The sequence below is a fragment of the Ovis aries genome, chromosome 11 (genome assembly GCF_016772045.2).
Source record: "Ovis aries strain OAR_USU_Benz2616 breed Rambouillet chromosome 11, ARS-UI_Ramb_v3.0, whole genome shotgun sequence".
Lineage (NCBI taxonomy): Eukaryota > Metazoa > Chordata > Mammalia > Artiodactyla > Bovidae > Ovis > Ovis aries.
The window spans coordinates 24,245,718-24,265,071 of NC_056064.1; the positions used below are offsets into that span (position 1 = coordinate 24,245,718).

At 55.4% G+C, this 19,354-nt stretch overlaps 2 protein-coding genes across 5 annotated transcripts; one reads left to right on the plus strand and one right to left on the minus strand.

Moving 5' to 3' along the window:
- The first annotated feature begins 170 nt into the window (after window positions 1-170).
- Window positions 171-1,018, plus strand: EMC6 (ER membrane protein complex subunit 6). The gene is made up of 2 exons (XM_004012572.5): window positions 171-262; window positions 450-1,018. The coding sequence occupies exon 2, from the start codon at window positions 496-498 to the stop codon at window positions 826-828; it is 333 nt and encodes a 110-aa protein (XP_004012621.1). The 5' UTR covers window positions 171-262; window positions 450-495; the 3' UTR covers window positions 829-1,018.
- A 2,214-nt stretch (window positions 1,019-3,232) lies between these two features.
- Window positions 3,233-19,036, minus strand: P2RX5 (purinergic receptor P2X 5). Of its 4 annotated transcripts, none has more exons than XM_004013264.5 (13): window positions 18,323-19,036; window positions 14,488-14,638; window positions 13,771-13,842; window positions 13,423-13,498; window positions 13,237-13,333; window positions 12,895-12,975; window positions 12,488-12,626; window positions 11,872-12,008; window positions 11,333-11,426; window positions 11,155-11,220; window positions 8,928-9,010; window positions 7,877-8,029; window positions 3,233-6,542 (listed from the first exon to the last, which is right to left on the minus strand). In XM_004013264.5, the coding sequence occupies exons 1-13, from the start codon at window positions 18,457-18,459 to the stop codon at window positions 6,473-6,475; spliced, it is 1,356 nt and encodes a 451-aa protein (XP_004013313.4). In that variant the 5' UTR covers window positions 18,460-19,036; the 3' UTR covers window positions 3,233-6,472. The 4 variants fall into 4 exon arrangements, with proteins under 4 accessions (XP_004013313.4, XP_042111471.1, XP_012040895.3 ...); XM_042255537.1 differs by having other exon boundaries at window positions 12,895-13,062; XM_012185505.4 differs by lacking the exon at window positions 7,877-8,029.
- Between the last annotated feature and the right edge of the window lie 318 nt (window positions 19,037-19,354).

The window sequence follows — 19,354 nt, forward strand, 5'->3', positions numbered from 1 at the left end:
TAGTTAAGAAGTCTCCGGCCAATCACCGACCGGAGCGCTGTTCGGCTTTCGGAAGTCATGGCGTGTGCGCAGAAAATCAGGGAGCGGGTGGAGCGTACGCGGGGCTACCACTGCGCATGCGTCGCAAGGCTGGCACCGGGTCCAGGCGCCTGCGCAGCCTGTGCCGTCCCAGCATCCTCCAGCGCAAGATGGCGTCGCGGGGATCCGTACCCGAGGCTTTCTGAGGGAACGTCGAGTGACCGCATCCGCGGCTGGGTTCCAGGTAACTTAGCGAGTCTGGGGGGGAAATGCAGATGTACCGCCAGCACCCCGAGCTCTCAGCCTTCTCAGCATCTTTCGAAGGTCCGAGACCGAGGGGTGCGGGGTCTCGGCGGCCCCAGGGGGAGGGGCGGCGTGAATCCAAACGCGCCATGCTCCGGGCGCCACTTGTAACTTGGTTCTCTCCGCAGCCCCGCGTTGCTCCACGAGAAATCAGACTGAGCCCGGGAGGGTGCGATGGCCGCTGTGGTGGCCAAGCGGGAAGGGCCGCCGTTCATCAGCGAGGCCGCTGTGCGGGGCAACGCCGCCGTCCTGGATTACTGCCGGACCTCGGTGTCGGCTTTGTCGGGGGCCACGGCCGGCATCCTCGGCCTCACTGGCCTCTACGGCTTCATCTTCTACCTGCTCGCCTCCATCTTGCTCTCCCTGCTTTTAATTCTCAAGGCGGGAAGGAGGTGGAACAAATATTTTAAGTCGCGAAGACCTCTCTTTACAGGGGGTCTCATCGGAGGCCTCTTCACCTACGTCCTGTTCTGGACATTCCTCTACGGCATGGTGCACGTCTACTGAAACGGGGGCAGGGATGACTTTTTTTAAAAAACCAGATCGGGAGGACTGTTGCCAGAAATTAACACCGGGTAGATTTACCTAGTTTTTAAATTGTTGGAATCGCTGCTTGTTCTGTAAAGTTATAAATAATTTATATCTGAAGACGAAGAGCCTGTACAGTTCTTCAGATTAAATGAAGCGTGAGACCCTTTGTGGAGTGTTTTTCCCCTCCCTTAGTGTATAGCCCCTGGCTGTCAGGGGGTGCAGAATCCCTGGTACTGACTCTGGGAGACCTGGGATTGGGGCCTTAGCTTTCTGTCTTGATTCCTTACATTTACGCATAGGGCCATCCAGAGAGAGGACCCGAAGACCTAAACAAGGAGAGAGCTCACCGTTAACATCCTGAGAACTAGTAACAGTTAAAGTGTTGCCTACAGGGACAGAGGAGCCGGTCGAGCTACAGTCCATGGGGTCGCAGAAGAATCGACTTAGCAACAACAAATATGCCAGGCATTGTACCTTGTACCGTCTACACTTGTTACTTTTCTACACTTGTTATTTTACACTTGTAACTCAGTTACTGGGTGCTGAGTTCCTCAGTCACGTACCACTCTTTGGAACCCCATGGGCTGTAGTCCGCCAGGCTCCTCTATTCATGGAATTTCCCAGGCAAGAATAGTGAAGCAGGTTGCCGTTTCCTTCTCCAGGAGATCTTCCCGATGCAGGGATCGAACCCAGGTCTCTTGCGACTCCTGCATTGGCAGGCAGATTCTTTATCACTGTGCCTGTTGCCTCCCTGTGGGGGAATCGTCACCGGTCCCCAATAGGTGGAGATACTCTTATCACTGTACTCAACCAGGACTGCTACCTAATGTCACAAATAGATTATGATAAGAACTATGAAGAGAGTACAGAGGAGCCCCAAACCTAGTCCAGATTATTGTGGGGGGGGGGGGTGCATTGGGTAGCTTCCTTGAAGAAATAACGTTACAATTGAGACTCAGAATTGTGGAGAAGGGGGTTACATGCAAGAAAGTGCATGTGTGAGGGTGATTGGGAAGGAAGGTCTTTGGCCTGGTCTGCAGTTAAGAGGCTATGAGGTAGGCCACAGTGGGGAGTTCTGCTTTCAAACCAAACTTGGGTCTGCCCACCCATGGGCGCACGATACAGCTAATCTGCTGACACTGTTTATCACAGGCAAGAAGCAAGGAGACCAGGCAGCTAGTGCTCAAAAGGCCCAGAACTGCCCACCAGCTTTCAGGGAGAGGTTTTTTTGAAATCGGATGGAGAGGGTTTCAGGGTGTGTTATTAACTTGAGGACATTCTTCTGATTGGTTGCTCTTGAAGTGACCGGGAGTCAACACCATCAACCAAGTGGTTCTAACCCATCTGGGGTCTATGTGCTTATGGGCAGGATGCAGTTAACTTCCCCCTGGTGAGGGTTTCCGTATCTGCTTAACAGCTCAAAAAACAAGGCTCAAAATACTATCTATAACCCCTGGGAAGGGTCTTAGTTATTATTGGCCTAACTATTGTTATTGTCTTCCTTGACTGGTTTCATTTCTTTCTGCATTTTATCACTTCTCTGATTAAATTAATTCTTTGGAACTCAGGGAAGGCTCAGAGGCAGAAGTTTCTACAGACAGGAGGCAGGTAGAGAACAGTCTATCCTGGCAAGGCCACATAGGCTTTTGCTCAATTACAGTTTGACCTTTATACTAACATATAAGGGGGAGCCTTTGAAAGTTTTAGTTAGAAGTGATGTGATCAGATTGGAAGTTTTAGAAAAAGAATCAGTTTTTGATCAGAAGGGGATCTGAAAGCTTGAAGCCAAGTCCCTTTTCACAGATAATAGGTGGCCTGTGACCAACAGCGGAGGCCCAGGCCTCCTGAATCCCATTTGGGTTCTGTACCAGATGCTTTCACATGAAGCTAAGAAGTGGCTAAGGCAATAGCTTTGCCCGTGTCTCCCAGGGACCACCTCTGAACTCTCAGTGGGGAGGGGTTGGTGCTGACACCGAGTAAAAGGGAAGCAGAGTGAGTCCTACTGGTGAGTAAATCAGTGATCTGATTTACTTAACCGTTCCTCTGTTGCTGGGCAGGAAGATTGTTTGAGATGCTCACTTTTATAAAAAAATAAAATACAGCAGTGCATGTCTGTATCATTTTGAGGGAGTTTACTAGAGCAGAAGCTAAAAACCTGATTTTAAATGCTAAGTACCAGTTTTATCAGTGCCCTCCTGGTCCTTTAATGTTAGCGCATTTAAGAAGTTTCCTTACTTTAATCTGAATTTCTCTGCAAAGACAGGAAGGAAGGTAATACGTTGCTCACTGTTCCTTGTGTCTGCCTCTTGGTCATGTCTTTACATTTTCCTCTAAAACATGGGATGTCCGTGAAAATACAAAAGATAAAAAAAAGAGCACATTTAAAGTTAACACCTTTTTATTGTCTTATAGCCAAATTAAAATGTCAGAGAATGCATGCATTAGGCAAGACCCAGAAAATGCTTGCCATCCTCCCTGCTTTAATTCTGTGAACGGGCCTAAGGGGGAAGAACTGGAAGAAAGGTGTCTTTTGTAGAGAGCATTCTTGGCTCCCCTGGAGAATACGCTCTGAGGAAAGTTGTACCACTTGGGGAGGAGAGGAGCAGGTTGGAACCAAGTAGACCAGACATCCAAGATGCCTCTCCACGTGGGGTGAGGTAAGGACTTCCCAGGGAACTCAGAGACACCTGGAGGAAGTCACATTCCCCATTTATGACTGGTCCCCCCGGGGGCCAGCTAGCCATTGACAGAGGAACTGATGGGGTTGAGCGGGGAGCAGAAGGGCATCCATGATGAATCAGTCCTGATGACCCTGCATCAGGAGTAAGGGCACTCTGCTCTTTCAGTGGCTGGTCCCCATCATGTCACACTAATAGCACTTAATTTAAAACTTTCCTGTTGGCCAGCATCATGGTACTCCAAAGGCATGGAGTAAGTCTGATTGTCAGGAAGACATTAGGCAGATGGCTTTTAGGCCAAGGCTTGAACATAACCATAGACATTTCCTGTGATACCGAGATGTCAGCATGGACAGATCTGAGAGGCTGGCGTGGTCATCTTCCTGTGCCGAGGGAGAGGGGCTTTCCCAAGTGTGAAAAGTGCTCAGACTTCTGCTCCTCTTCTTCAAACTTCAAAATCAAGATTATGCGGATAGTGGGGAGGACTGTGCAAAAGCCAGGGAACTGGCTATGTGTGACTATCCAGAAGCTGTGATGGGGGTCACAGGGCCATCTGTGCATGGGGCTCCTGACATCTAGTGGGGAAGCCACCAGGAAGGTTTTGCTGGACTTAGAGAAACAAGTCCTCTATGGCAGGAGGTTTAAAGGGGCAACCCTTAAAAGCAATTAATGCCCACGTGATGAAAGCGTCACAGAAGCTGCTCCGGGCACACTGTTCATCCAATTCCTTGCTAAGTCCTCCTCATGTCTTTTCTATGTGTGGGTCCCTGACCTGGATGCTTCCCCTCACCTGGTTAGCCTGCTACTAACCTTTCAGATTTCAGCTCACATGTCACTTCCTTATGGAAACCTGGGCACGCCTCACTGAGGACTCTCGAAGCATCCCGTCCTGTTTGTGACTGGTGTGTGACCCCTAGACACTGGGTACCTGGGAGCAGAGGCCGTTTCTGTGCCGCTCACCACTGCCATCAGCATTTGGTCCAACACACGACACGAGAGGCACTCGATAGTATTTACTGGCTGGATGAATAACTAGGAAGACATTTCCATTCCAATATAAGACAAGTAGCACAGCTGTCTGCAAATTATGTGGCTGCTGCCAAGCGATTCCAAAACCAGGCTAAAGGAAAGCAGACCAGCTTCTAAGCGGCTGGGACCCCTGCCCTTTGAACTCCCTTCCAGACATACACGGAACATGCTGTGTTATTAAATCCAAGGGTTTGCCTTAGAGAGGAAGGAGACCCCACAGCAGGTCACCTGCGTTTCTCACTTTGTTGTCAGAGCAGTTTGGGCTTACTGACAGGTCGCCTGGCAGCCCAGGGGGAGGAGCTGCTTGCTCTCCAAGGGGTCCTGTTCTGGGGACCACACCCCTCTGACCCTCTCCTCAAAGGCCCCAGCAGAAGGGGGCTTACTGCCCACTCTGGGCAGAGGAGAGCCAGGGTCCTCACAGAGAGAATGCTCCCTGGAGGCAGGGCAAGTGCTCAGACAGCACCCGGGCTCGCGGGGAGACAGGCAGCACCGCAGGCCTTGGCCGTGATGGAGCTCTAGGCCCTTCCCCTTGCGCAGGGGCTCCCCAGCCCAGCGTATTCCATCACATCCAACAGCAGGGACTTGGTCTGACTGCAGGTGGCAATGTTCATTTCCTGAGGGAAGAATGAGTAACCCAGTGGATTCTCAGCAAGACTGGTGAGCCGCTTGGAATTGGTAGCACAGGTTGCCTCAGGGAACGGGTGGAAGAGAAGCTTTTCACTTCCTGTTCCTCTGTAACTCTTTAAGTTTTGAATCATTTAAGTATGACCTACTCAATATAATTTGAATGAATTGAGCATAATGTCACTTTCCCAGGGCAGGGAAGGAGGGAATCTGCTTGGTCTTGAGGTAACTTCAGTGTCAGTTGACCCGGAAATTGACACTACCCACCAAAGCGGGCCTTTTCAGAGCCAGGCCTTGCATCCCCTCAAGCACTGCTGCTCACACCTTCACCTGCACATGAATCACCCGGGAATCCTGTTGAAATGCAGGTTCTGATTTGGGCGGATGAGGGAGGGGCCTGAGACTGCATTTCTAGCAAGCCCCTAGGTGATGCCAGTGCTGCGAGTCCACTGACCACACGTTGAGTAGCAGTGCTTTACAGCGACCGCGGGAGGGGGTCAAGGACCAGCTTACTTACAACCGTTTCCACTTGACACTGAGCACCATCCATCATCTCATTATCCCTTCAGATGGGGCCTTAGAGGAAGGGAAGCCGAGCAGGGAAAAACAAGCCCAACAGAACAGCAAGGGCCCAACCACACAGGCAAGCACATCTCCCATCGGGGTGAGACGCTGTCCCCCAGGCTTCCCGAGGCCCTCCTCCGCCTCCCGTGGCCGGCTGCCTCCTCACAGGTCCAGTCCTTTAGTCCTTTCCTGGTTGCCTCCTTGGCCACCTTTAAATTTCACCCCTGGGGGCAAGGCCAAATGTCCGCTTGGGTGTTGACCAAGGCCTTTCTCTGTGGAGCCATCATTTGCTCTGAGGATTTCAGAGCTAATGGTACAGGTCTCAGCTAGCGGCTGGAGTCAGGCCAGAGTCTGGGGCCCAGCTGTCGTGTCCGTCAGCTCCAAAGGGAATTAGATGAGTGTTCCCCTCTCTGAGGGCCAGGTCAGTGTCCCATTCAAGCATCTTTTGGACAGGGCTCAGCCCACAGCCAGCATCAGAAACTGTTTACCACATGGATGAATGAGTAACTGAATGTGCTCTAGGGCTTCTTCTGCATGAGCCACTGTGTGTACTGGGAGGCCCCCCCTCCCCACACACATAACAAGAAGCTTGTAGCAAGATCCCAAAGTGCAGGAGAGGTGCTCTCCCTGGAAGCCTGGTCCCACGTGGACGACGACGGGACTCTGCCCCCTTCGGAGGTGTGGACAGTTCTGCTTCTGGATCCGCTCTCGGCCAGCGTCTCTGGCTACGCCTCCGCGGTCTGCAGGCTCTGCAGCTGCTCCACGCTCACCTTCCCGTTCCCCTGGTGGCCGGACCTGTGTGGGCAGGTAGGTGCACGGGACGGCTGGGGCAGGGCTGGTCTCCCTTGGGGCAGACTCGGCCCGCAGAAGCTTCTGGCAGGCAGTGCTGCAGGCGGTGAGTGCAGGCAGAGAGCACAGTCTGATGCTCGGGCTGAGGCCTCTGGAGCTGCACCAGCAATGAGCAGCAACCACCTCGGGGTGGGGGCCCTCCTGAGCCCCCCCACACCCGCAGCAACAGGTGAGGCTTGCCAAGACCACTCCCCTCTCGCATGTGAGGGAGTGCAGGCGAGCACCCAGGAAGTGGCACTCAGCTCAGGGAGCATGTGGGAGGGCTGCTGGCACAGGCCTACCCGGCAGGTCCCCCAGCTTCTCCCTCTCTTTCCCCACGCCTCTCCCTACCTGCCTCCCCTCTCATCCTGGCTCACTTCTCTCTCTCCCCCTGCCCATGCTCAACTCCCCACTGGAGGCTGCCCATCACTGAGTCAGCAGAGAATGAGCGCTCAAGGCAGATGGCATCCAGCCCGGGTCAGTGAACCCCTCTGACAGTTGACAGGAGAGTCAAGGAACCCTGCTCACTGAGCCAGAGGGGCCCCTGTGTCCAACACCCCTGGATCAAAGGGTAATCAAGCCCAGAAAGGGCCAGGCGCCTGCCCAGGGGCTCATAGTGAGGCAGAAGCAAAGCAAGGCCCAGGGCTGCCTCCCTTGCCAGGCTGCCCGAGGCAGCGTTCCAGGGAAGGGTGGCCTGCAGGCCACCTGTCAACACAGCCACCGCCATCCTGAGGCTCGGGCAGCTCCAGAATGTCCACATCAGAGAGGAGCTTAGGGGAGGCAGCTCTGACAAGAGTGGAGGAAGGAAGGGCTCGGTAAGGTCAAATAACCTGATGGAGAAGGACTGGGTTCTAGGAGCACACTGCCCAGGTTCAAGTCCCAACTCTGCCGTTTACTAGCCGTGTGACTGAAGCAAGTTACTGGACCTCTCCTTGTCTCACTTTCCTCGTTAGTAAAGTAGGGACTGTTAGTGTCCATCTCATTAGGTGCCGAAATGAGCTCCCAGGGCTCCGCGCAGTGCCCAGCAGAGGAAGCCCGAGTGCATGTTAGTGCGTTGCTGCTGTAGCGCTGGGGCAGCATAGCGGCAGACAGGTCTGTGGTCACCGGGGTTGGGGGGTGATGGGTCGTGGAGGAGCTAAAGCGCCAACCACCAGCACCCCTCCTCCCAGAGCCCAGCTTGGATGGGCTCCGTGAGGCCCCCGGCACCCTGCCTTGTGGCCAGGTCACCCAGAGCCGGGAGCGCAGTGGCTGCTGGGCCATCTCCACAGGCCTTCCTGGCCCTTGGCTGGGCCGCCCCTCACCTGGCAGGCTGGGGGAGCTGCCCACACACACAGCCGTTCTCCTTCTGGGCGCTGCCTTCATCCTGCACCTCTGGCTGCTCCGCCAGCCCCGCTGCGTCCAGGGCCACGCTCTGCTGTGAGGATTCTGCCATTTGGGCGAGGACCTCTAGGTCCCTGGGCAGGACATGACCTGTTAACCCTGGCCTGGAGGCCCTGGGTGTGACCCCCTCCCTGGGACTGGTGTGCCACTTGCCCTGCAGGGGGCACCCCTCTTCCTCCAGCAGCTCTGCAGGGTGGCAGGTGCAGTCAGGGCTCAGGGCTCAGCCTGAGGACCAGGGCTGGGGGTCAGTCCAGGTAGAGGAGGCAGGCTGGCCCCCTGTCCCATCCCAGGGTGTGGCGAGACTGAGGGAGCACCCAGTGCCTATCCCAAGCCCACCAGCTGCAATTCCCCGTTCCCATCCCACTCCCAGAAAGCCTTCCCCAAGGCCTAGGCCAGAGCCCCTTGCCCCGTCCTGTCTCCCCAGCTCTCAGGACTTCCCACTCACACTGTAGTCCGCCTTCTGAATACACACACACAAACCCCACTGAGCCCACTGCCCAAGAGAGCCTGGAAATAGGCCTCTGTAGTGAGGGGTAGGGGGACTCCATTTATTTTTCCTTCCTTTACCACTCCAGCTTCCCTCAACCCCAGACCCCCAGGACCACCACGCCCAAGAATCCTAAAATTACAGGTGCTGGAAGACACTATGTAGACCAACAGTCCTGTCTCACACAGAGAAACTGAGGCCCAAGTAGCCTGGGAGACAGTGGCAGAGCCAGGCCTGGAAACCAGGTCTGCTTCCCGTGGCCTTTGGTGGCCTTCTGCTGGCTGCTCCGAAGCAGAATCCAGTTCTGTAGAGCCAGTACTCAGAACATTCCACCTTCCCCAGCCCTTTCAAGACAGCTCCCAGCATTCATCCCTGCCTCTACCCCACAAACATCAACAGAAAACCAGGGTCAGGGTTCTGAGCCATGGAGGGAAACGCCAACCTAGTGGGCTCCCCTAGGGCCACTGGGAGGAAGCATAACTGACCTCACTTCCTCGTATTTCTTGTCTCGATAAAAGTGGCTCTTTTTGATGAAGTAGATGAGTACCAGGTCACAGAAGAAAGACCCCTGTAAAAGAGTGGAGGTCCCTGACTCAGTGCGCCAGGCTACTTGACACCAATAGATGAGGGTGCTGAGCTTAGAGGCTCCTTTGTCCAAGGCCACAAAGCTGGCCCACGGTGCAGCCAGTTAGCCTGTGGTCCGTCTGATCCATCAGGCCAAGCACCTGCGCACTGCCTTGACCCCTTGGAATCACGTCTTCAGCCGTTGTTTGCTCAGCGCTCACCGGTGCCAGGCACTGCCCTGGGGTACAGGGAGAGCTAAGGCAATGGCAACCTTGGGGGCCCTCCCCCGCCGCCGCCTCAGGTGCAGGAGACAAGCTCATAAGTGATGAGCGACCTGTCCCACGATGGGAAGAGAAGCAGGGAGAAGACGGGACTTTACTCAGCCTGGGAGGTCCTCTGGGCCGAGTCTTGAGTCTGAATTGGATTTTGTTTAAGACAGAAGGAAAAAAGCTCAGCAAAGAACCAACTTGTCATGCCTGGGAACCCGGGCAGGACGTCATGGATTGGAGGGTATCTGAACAAGGGCACCACAGCAGGGGCCAAGGAAAGAGGACAGGGCCTGAGCTAACCCAGCAGACCCACTGACACCCGAACATGAGCTCTTCAGACCAGACGGGGTGGTGCAAATACCAGTCTCCTCCACCAGAGGGCAACTCCCCCCAGAGCACCGGAGGAGCGGGTGGGAGAGACCTGAGGGACAGGCCCACAGGTGAGCCTGGTTCTCTGACCCTGGGCACTGGACACCTTTTCTTTTTTCCCCTGCAGATGTCAAAAGGGTTATCAATCCATTGTTCCATAGAGGGCACCCTCCCACCCCCACTTTTCCTGTTACCTTCATCACACAGTATGTCCCCAGGTGCCCATGTTCTGATATATGCACATCATAAGAAAGAGGCCTGAACATGGCCCCTCTCTACATACGCACACATACAGGGCTCCCCAACAATACTGTCTGCAGTCAGAGTCATTTGGGGCCCACTTTCATCCACTGACCCATCTCTCAGGAGCATGGCCTCGTTGAGTCCTGTTACAGGACATGGTGTTTCTGGTCTCAATAAAAAGTCAGTCCCAGGTCCTCCTGGCGGAGAAGGCAATGGCACCCCACTCCAGTACCCTTGCCTGGAAAATCCCATGGACGGAGGACCCTGGTAGGCTGAAGTCCATGGGGTTGCTGAGGGTTGACACGACTGAGCGACTTCACTTTCACTTTTCACTTTCATGCATTGGAGAAGGAAATGGCAACCCACTCCAGTGTTCTTGCCTGGAGAATCCCAGGGACGGGGGAGCCTGGTGGACTGCTATCTATGGGGTCGCACAGAGTCGGACACGACTGAAGTGACTTAGCAGCAGCAGGTCCTCCTGGAAGCCTCCAGGGGAGCTGTTGTGACCTCCCTGGCAGAGGAACCAGGGACAAAGCTGCCAGAAATCTCAATAAGGGGCTCACTGGGGTAGATGCAAGCCACTCACCGATAACTCCCTTGTCTTTAAAAAACTTCCAGAAAAAAACAAAGGGGCGTGAAAGGTCAGGAATAAGCCTTTCCCTGCCCTCCAGTGCTACATCCCCTTCTGTGGCCCCTCTGCCCAGCTGAAGTTCAGAACAGACGCGAGGAAGGACCACAGCCCGACTTTCCCTGCCTCTCATCTTTTTAGTCCCTGTGATTCACAACTCGGGGCAGTCTGGCAATGCCTGCAGACATTTTTGGCCAGCACAACTGGTGGAACTTGCTTTTGACACCTCATGGGGAGAGGCTGGGGATGCTGTTAAACACTCTACAACGCACACAATCACCCCACAAAAAAAGTTATCTGGCCCAAAATATAAATGGGGCCAGGGCTGAGAAGCCCTGTATATCGCCGGATCTGCCTCGTTTTAGTGGAAGTGGAGACAAGGCTGTGGAGTATTCCGGAGAACCCCCAGCTGCCGAGCCACAGGCAGAAGCCTCTAGCTCTGGGAAGAGAATCCCAGGCAGGCACTGACACGTGGGGGCCACCAGAGGGGTGTGAAGTCCCAGGAAGCCCTCAGCCCCGTCCCACACTGACCTCCCCAGCTCTGATTTCTTCTGGAGCGCTGGGACAGCTCTCTGCCCTGGGCAGTGCCCCCTCCCCCTGCGGTGCTCAGAGGGTCAGGGGGAGGGGAGAGGTACTCACCACTCCCATGAGTGCCACCCCTGAGCCCACGTTGATGATCGTGGGGATGATGTTGAACTTGCCAGCCTGAAGCAGGGAGACAGGGTGAGACGCAGCGGGGTTCCCAGGGGCTCCACCAGAGCCAGCCCGGACACCCCCACATGGCCCCCCTCCCGGAAGGGGAGCCTCACCCACACACCTTGCCATTCACCATCACATCGAAGCGGATCCCGTAGGCTTTAAACAGTGTGCGGAACTCCACCCCAGCTGCATCTCGGTAGTACTTGGCAAACCTGGGGGAGACACGGCTCAGCCTGCCTGGGCCTTTCCTGTTTTCAGTGCAGGCTCGGCTGCCTTGGAGATTTATAAACCCACCCACCCCGGCACCCTGGCTCTCAGCAACCCCAGGAAAGGCTGGAGACGCTCTTGCTTATGTGACATTAAAGGTTCGTTCAGATCTGTGAAGTTCTTGCCAGACAGTCCCCAAAGGGTGAAGGCTTTCCCACCACTGCTGGACCAACCTGGGGCCACCAGGCACTGACGGACCTGACCCAGCCCTCCGCGCCAGGGCAAGTCCAGAGCCATGACAGGTCCTTCTTTCCCAGAGGCACCCTGGCTGCCTCCCTGCACCTCCCACTCTGACACCCAGCCCCAGGAAGGGGTGTCATAGCGCTGGTACCCAGGGAAGGACAGGAAATGTGGGCAGGGTCATAAGGTGGCAGGCTTAGCGCCAGTTACCTGAAGTTGTACCCGGAAGAGATAGAGTTTCCTGAAAATCTGTTGTCCAGACGGTTAAAGTAATAGCGAGGGTAACATTCAGAAGGCGCTTTATCAAGATCACAGTCCCATTCGATCTGAATTCCTATCACACCGCCCTTGATGCAAAAGAGACATGAATCAAGGCACAGAACTTTCTGGAGGTGGACAGAAGTCACAGGCCAGCTCTTCATGGAGAGCTCGGGTAAGGGCTCAGCTCCACTGCAGCATCCTTCCAGGAGGATGGTGGACGGCCCAGGGTTCACATTTCTGGAGTGGCTGAGAAAAATGTATCACCCATAGCCCACGTCTCCTGCTCCATGCCCCAGGGAGAAGGGAATGACCGGAGCGAGCCGCTACTTTGGCACTGGCAGCTCACAGCAGAGGACTTAGAACCAAACGCAGGTGCAAGTGTGCCCCTCAGCAAGTGCAGCATGGCTGACTGCCTCACAGCCAGTGCTGAGAGAGCAGGTCCCTGGGCAGGTTACTGCAGGGCCGGCTCCTCCTGTGGGTCCTCCTCCACCCCGCCTCCTCATTGCAGAGTCCAAGCCCACAGCCCTCGGCCCCGGGGAGGGCTCCCTGAGCGCATACCACCCACCTGCACCGCTATCTCCTGGAAGTTGCTCCCCGTCCAGCTGACCACAGAGCCCAGTCGGAAGATGGGGCAGTAGGGGTTCTCGGGGCTAAACTTACAGGACTTCAGGAAAGTTCTGTCTGTGGTGTCCAGCACATTGGTCCTGGTTGGAGGCCATGAAGAGCCAGGGGAATAAAGGTGAGACTTGCTGTTCCCAAGCCAGAAACGGCCTGAACCAGGAGTCACCGGCCCCCTCACCCAGCCCAAACTGAGCCCTTGACTTAGCCCTACCCTAGTCCTGATTACTTCCTCCACCCCAGCACCCCCCAGTAAGAGTCCTGCTGCCACAGCAGAGGGAAGGGTGCCCCTTCAATGCCCAGTGGCTCACTGACACACAGCGTCACGCACTCCATGCACACGGGCCCACGTACTTGGAGAAGTTGAACTTGGGGAAGCGAATGAAGTTCTTTATGTAAACAGTGAAGTCTTTGGCTTCGCCCAGGAGTGGCTTCCTAAACACAGGCAGGACAGCTTGTTCAGGGGGGCCTGCCCGCTTCACGCTGAGGCTCAAGCCTGCCTGGCCCTGGGTGCCCCGAAGCCTTTGCAAAGGACAGTTAATTCAATCATGTTGGATTGGTCGTTGGGCCTTTGTGGGGTGTCCCAGCTCCTCCCCCAGAATGAGGACTCCGAGTCAACCTGTCTCCACCATCAGGCTGGGACCCACTGCCCAGGACTGGGTGACTCCTCAGGGTCCCAAGGTTATAGCCACTCACGTTGGCCTGGATCTTGTCTCCACCGGGCACCAGGCGAAGATCTCACAGGTGCCCTTCTGTGCGCTCCCCTCCCGCAGGCAGCGGCCGGTCCTCACTCCTGCAGGGGGAGGGGGACAAGGATAGTGCCAGGAACCTCCCGGCTCCGGCCCCTCCCCAACTCCCAGCCCTGGCCGCTCCAGGCCTCACCATTTCCAGCCACAACAGGCTCCCCAGGAGGGCAGTCGCTGTCCTCATAGCACAGGGCATCGGGAACACTTGTACTCTGCCAGGAGAGAGAGCACCTGGGCGGGGGTGCCCTTTCTCAGATCCAGGTCCCACCCCAAGGAGAGGACAGGGGCTCCTCCCCTGCCTGGGGCCACACACACCTTGGGAACCTGCTTCTCCCCTGAACCGTGCAGGCATGCACACTGGTACACACATTCCCCCGGGGCCCCTGGGAGGGGGTAGAAACCCCTGCTTCAGGAGAGAGGTGGACCCCAAGCACTGCCTGCACCTCTCCCATCCCCACTCCCTGCTCTCAGCACCAAAACACACCTCAGCACAGGTTTCCTGCCGCTGGTTGGGGGTCACGACCAGGTTGGTGATTACGAAGAAGACGTTCTCTCCCTGAGAAACCAGAGCGGGGTTGAGGAGCCCCTTCCTGCCATCTGGGGTCCCTCCTTCCCGGAGCTGCCTGGCAGGTGGTAGGGACTCTGCACAGGTACTGAAAACACTGGGGCCACAATATCAGTGGACCCCACCCATGTGCCCACTGGTCTCAGAGTCCCTGAGCAGGTGTCCTTAGATGGGTCTCTTTCACGCCCACAACCCCAAACCATGCTGACCTCAGCCCCCAGGGTCCAAGCTGAGCTCCAGGAGGAGAGAGAAGGAGCAGTGAGGACAGCCCAGCCCTGGCCCGGGAACTGTGACCAGGCCAGGGAACTGCTGCTGGGGGCAGTGGCCAACATAAAGGTGGGGCTCTTGGTGTCAGACCTTCCGACTCCCACGGACATGGAAGGTCTCTTGGTCCCACTTGGTCTCAATAGTCTCAGGGTTTGTTGCAAACAGAGCAGCCCCGTAAGGCACAGTCGAGGAGTATAGGGGTTTGGTGCGGGGGGAAGGACCTGGGCAGAGTCTGCAAACCTTGCAGCCATCACAGGCCAAGGGAGACAGTGAGTGGAGGCCCCTGAGTCCCCAAGCAACTTCCCATATGACCTGCCCAGAGCCAGACCCTGCTGGCCTGGGTCCCCCTGTGCTGGGTGGGACTCAGACCTGGGGTGGGATGACGTAGTCAGCAACATCCCAGAGCCGCTCCCCAAGCTCCGAGGTGTTGGTGAAAGTCACACCCTTGACTTTGGTGATGATGCTGCTCTGCAGGGACGTGTCCGTGTCTTGGTAACACTTCTTCACCAGGAACACCCAACTGCAGGGAGGGGCAAGCAGGTGGGCATCAGCCTCGTGTTGCCCTCAGGAAGTCTCCCCAGACCCCAGGGCACAGAGAAGGCAGGCTTGGCGCTCCACCCTTCCCACCCACTCCTGGATAGGAGTCACAACTCCCACTGCTGCCTGAGAGCCAGCCCTGCAAACAGTGGAGGCGACAAGCAGCCCCAGAAGGGAGAGGCTGCTGCTGTCAGGGACCAGGGCCCTGGAGCCCGCTCACCCCCACTTGTCACATGGCCTCGGGCAAGCCAGTGAACTCTGGGGGCCAACACAGGGCTAACGGCACCTCCCTCCAATTAAGGGGCATGGGGTACAACCTAGAACTAATCATGAGGAGACCTCAGACAGATCCAAACTGAGGGGACTCTACAAAACTAGAGCGCAAAATCCTACACTCTGAGGCTTCTCTGGTGGTCCAGTGGTTAAGAATCTGCCTTGCAATACAGGAGACGCTGGTCCAGTCCCTGGTCCGGGAGGATCCCACATGCCATGGGACAATCAGGCCCAAGCACCACAATGGCCTAGAGCCTGAGCTCCACAACAGAAGAAGCCACCGCAATAAGAGGCCCGAGCACAACCAGGGAGTAGCCTGTGGCAGCAGTGAAGACCCAGGGCAGCCAAAAGTAAGTAAACAATATTTTTTTTAAATCCCATACTCTGACACCAAAAATACAAGCAACAAATGGAAAAAAAAATAGAGAAAAATAATGGACTTGGTCAAAATTAAGAACTTTTTTTGTGCATCAAAGGACACTATCAACAAAGTGAAAAGACAACCCATAGAATGGGAGAAAATATTTGTGAGTCACATATCTGATGAGGATCTAGTACCCAGAATATACAAAGTCTTACAACTCAATGGTAAAAAAGACAAATAAACCAATTTAAATATGGGCTAAGGATGTGAACTGGGAAGATCCCCTGGAGGAGGGCATGGCAACCCACTCCAGTATTCTTGCCTGGAGAATCCCATGGACAGAGGAGCCTGGCAGGCTATGGTGCATAGGGTCTCAAAGAGTCAGACACAACTGAAGCAACTTAGCACCCAAGGATGTGAGGAGACATTTCTTCAAGAAAGACACACAAATGGCCAATATGCTCCTGAAGAGATGCTTAACATCTTTAGTCATTAGGGAAATGCAAATAGAAACCACAATGAGATAGTACTTCTCACCCAATAAGATGGCTGTAGTCCAAAAAATAGAAAATAACAAGTGTTGGTGAGGATGCAGAGAGACTGGGGCTTGCCAGTGGGAATGTACAACTGTATAGGTGCTGTGGAAAGCAGATGGATAGTTGCTCAAAAGGTCACCATGTGACCCAGCAATTCCATTCCCGAGTATGTAAGACAATGGAAAATGTATGTCCACACAAAAACTGACAAGTGAATGTTCTTGGCAGAATTATTCATAATAGGCAGAAAGTAAAAACAATCCAAATGTCCAACAGATGAATGCATAAGCAAATGTGGTGTCTACATACAATGAGATATTATTCAGCCCTTGGAACGGTTCACTGACACAGGCTCCAACATGGATAAACCTTGAAAAATGATGCTAAGTGAAAGAAGCCAGACAAAAAAGGCCACATGTTGTAATGATTTGATTTATATGAAAAGTCCAGAATGGGCAAATCTACAGAGACAAAAAGCAGATTAAGCAGTTGCCAAGGGATGGGGGTAGGGGAGAACTGCAACTGATTGTAAATAGACACAATCTATTTTGAGGGTGATGGAAACATCCTAGAATTAGATAATGGTGCTGGCTGTACAACACTGTGAATGTCCTAAAAACCACTGAACTGTATAACTTAAAAAGGCTAAAGTGATGAATTACATGCTACATGAATTTCACCTCAATTTAAAAATGGTTTTAAAAAGATCCTGTACTCTAAAAAATGTCAGAGTCACAGATATAAAGACAGACTCGGGAGTGATTTCAGAGCAAAGGAGACAGGACAACTGAATACAAGGCATGATTTCAGATTTTCTTTTCCTATAAAGGTAACTAAGGGGACAATTTACAAAAGGTCTATTGCTTAGGTGATAATATTATTTTGATGTTAATTTCTAAATTATCATGTCTGCAACCTATTCAACAGAAAAAAATTGCACATACATACACACACAGAGAGAGAAACAGGTAAGGACAACACAAGTGAAGCACAACGTTAACATTTGGGGGAATCAAGGCGAAAGGCACTAAGGACGTCTGTAGTACTCTTAAAGCTTTTCTGTAAGTTCAAATTAATCAAAATATAAATATATTTTTTTAATAAGATGGGACATGTAAATTGCTTAGTACAGTGAGTACCAGGCACAGAGGAGAAGTTCAATGAACACATCAACTTATTACTGATGTTACTGTTAGTTAGAGACTGTGCAGGTGAACCCCTTCGGTAAAGCTGGAAACACTGAGGCCAGCAGAGGACGGGAAGCCGCCTTCTGGAGGTCCCGCAGGAAGCCCTGCCCCTCAGGGGTGCCAGAAGAGTTCTCTGTACAGCAGGCACCAACCAGGACCCTTCCACCCTCGTCTCCGGGAGCAGAGCTGGCATGGCCCATCTCCAAGGGCCTCTGAGAGGGTTGAGACCCGTGAGCCAAACAGCTGTTTTAGTGGGGACACACTGGGCCCGGCCTGGACACAGACATTCAGCAACAACATCCACTCGTTCACTTCACATCTGGTTCCCTAAGCAGTTCAGCGAGGGCGGGCAGGCCTGGCCCTCAGGGCATTCCCAGAATGGCAGCGAGTCAGCACAGACGCCAAACAAACGATCCCCTGAATGAGCATATAATTACACTGTGGGATTTCTGGGGAGGAGCCTGTGAGAAGCCAGGTGTGAAAGGGACCCCTGGCTGAGCAGCAGCACCAAGAGAAAGCCTTCACGTGGAGACAGCCAGATGCCTCAGGGATGAAGCCCTCCGGTGCGAGCAAGGTGAGGTCAGGGCCGCCCTCCCAAAGGGGCAGGAAGGAGGAGGGACTCCACAGCAGTTACTGAGGGAGTAACAGAGGCACATCTCTCCACCCGTCCCCTCCCTGCTTGGGCGTGAGGGCTCTGAACCCCTGGCTGACCCCCAGGAGCTGCCCTCTCAGCTGATGGTGCCGGCTCCTGCAGGGTGGGAGAGGCGGGTGCCAGAGAGGATCGAGGGGTCCCAGCAGGACCCCCGGCCCCGGCTGGGGCGAGCTGACCAGCAGGGAGTTCAGGGACACGCCAGGCTCATGAGTTGCCCCAGCCCCAAGCCTGGCACTGAGCTCAGTGATTATAAATAACCTACCCGGTGCGGGGCCACTCCAGACCAGGCCCAGGGAGGCGGCAGGGACAGCTGAAGCCCAGCGCCCTGCCTCCTCACCCCCTGCCCAAAGCCCTAACGCTGGGGCCCCAGCCCTGAGGAAGGAGCTGACCACGGAAAGCCTGAGAAATGAAAGGACCCAGGAACCCCTGGCGCATCTCATCACCTCCTGAGCTGGTGGGGGAGTCAAGGCCTCCCCTTCCTTAGCCCCTACCCTTACACCCACGGGTACAAGAAGGGCCCCCTCCAGAAGCAGAGTCCCAGACCCCAGTCACAGGGCACCCCAGGCGCCCACACCACCAATTCCCAAGCTCCAGAGGCCACCGCTGCCGCCCCCGGCTGACCCTGCCCTCTCCCCAAAACCCCCAGAGAACTCACACCACCAGGTAGGTCAGGATGGAGACCTGCAGCAGCCGGTAGAGCAGGCCCACCTTCTTGTTCTTGGCGATGACGTACTTCTCGGTCTTGTAGTCGAAGAGCGACTGGTAGAGCCCCTTGCAGCCCGCCTGCCCCATGGCCCCGGCTCACCTGGCCGGCGATCGCGCGGCCGCACGTGGGCGCATGGAGCCGCCCCCGCCCGCCCGCCGCCCGGCCCCCAGCTTGGGCCCCGGCCGCCGGGTGCACGGCTCAACGCGCGGGGCCCGGCTGCTGGCGAGGCTGCGGCAGCGCCGCCGGAGGCCAGGCGGGGACCTCGGACCGCGACCTTGCCGCCTCCCCCCCTGACAGTGACAGCGCCGGCCCGCCGGCCGCCCTGCCCTGCGGCGGCCCTCCAGGCGACCGCCGCGCGGGAGGGACGCGCCGAGAGCGGCTTCTGTGGAGGCAACCCCTGCTCTTTCCGCCTCCCAAAGAAATCCCGCGGGTTCCTCCTATGGAATAGACGGGGAAACTGAGGCCCCCGGGGCGGGGTTTGGGGTGGTGGGGTGGGGAACCTACAACACAGGAAGTGCGGGCGGGCAGGATAAAGAGCAAGCTGGGGGAGGCTAGACTTGTCAGACCCTCGGCTTCCGCCTCGGCTGGAACGAGGTGCGTGTTCCTACTGCAGCAGCTGCGGCCGGTATAAAGCCCGCACTCCCCGGAGTCGGCGGCCAGGACAGGGAGGGGTGGGGTGGGGGCGGGAGACAGGCCACCGAGGCCTGGGATCTTAAAATACGCCTGGAGAGAGGGCGGGCGCCAACTGTTTGAAATGTTCCCAAGGCAATAGAGGGGACCTAATCTAAGCTGCTAAATCTGTCATCCTCACAACACGCAAGATCAAATTGGAGGTGGTGAGAGCGGAGAGGACACCTCTGAGATCAGGTTTGGACCCTGGGGCAGCCAGAGAGCGCCTCGGGGTCCTGGGCGAGTTTCGAGTGCATGTGTGTGGGGGGGGCTGTGCACGCTGTGTTTTCTGCATCTCAGGCATTACCATCC

Excerpts from the sequence above, each read along its gene's own strand:
- EMC6 (XM_004012572.5), top strand. The coding sequence starts at position 496 with ATGGCCGCTGTGGTGGCCAAGCGGGAAGGGCCGCCGTTCATCAGCGAG.
- P2RX5 (XM_042255537.1), bottom strand. The coding sequence starts at position 18,459 with ATGGGGCAGGCGGGCTGCAAGGGGCTCTACCAGTCGCTCTTCGACTAC. Across the intron at positions 12,627-12,894 it reads CCCAAGTTCAACTTCTCCAA|GACCAATGTGCTGGACACCA; the intron begins GTACGTGGGCCC and ends GCCTCCAACCAG. Across the intron at positions 12,009-12,487 it reads TCCAGGAGATAGCGGTGCAG|GGCGGTGTGATAGGAATTCA; the intron begins GTGGGTGGTATG and ends TTTTGCATCAAG.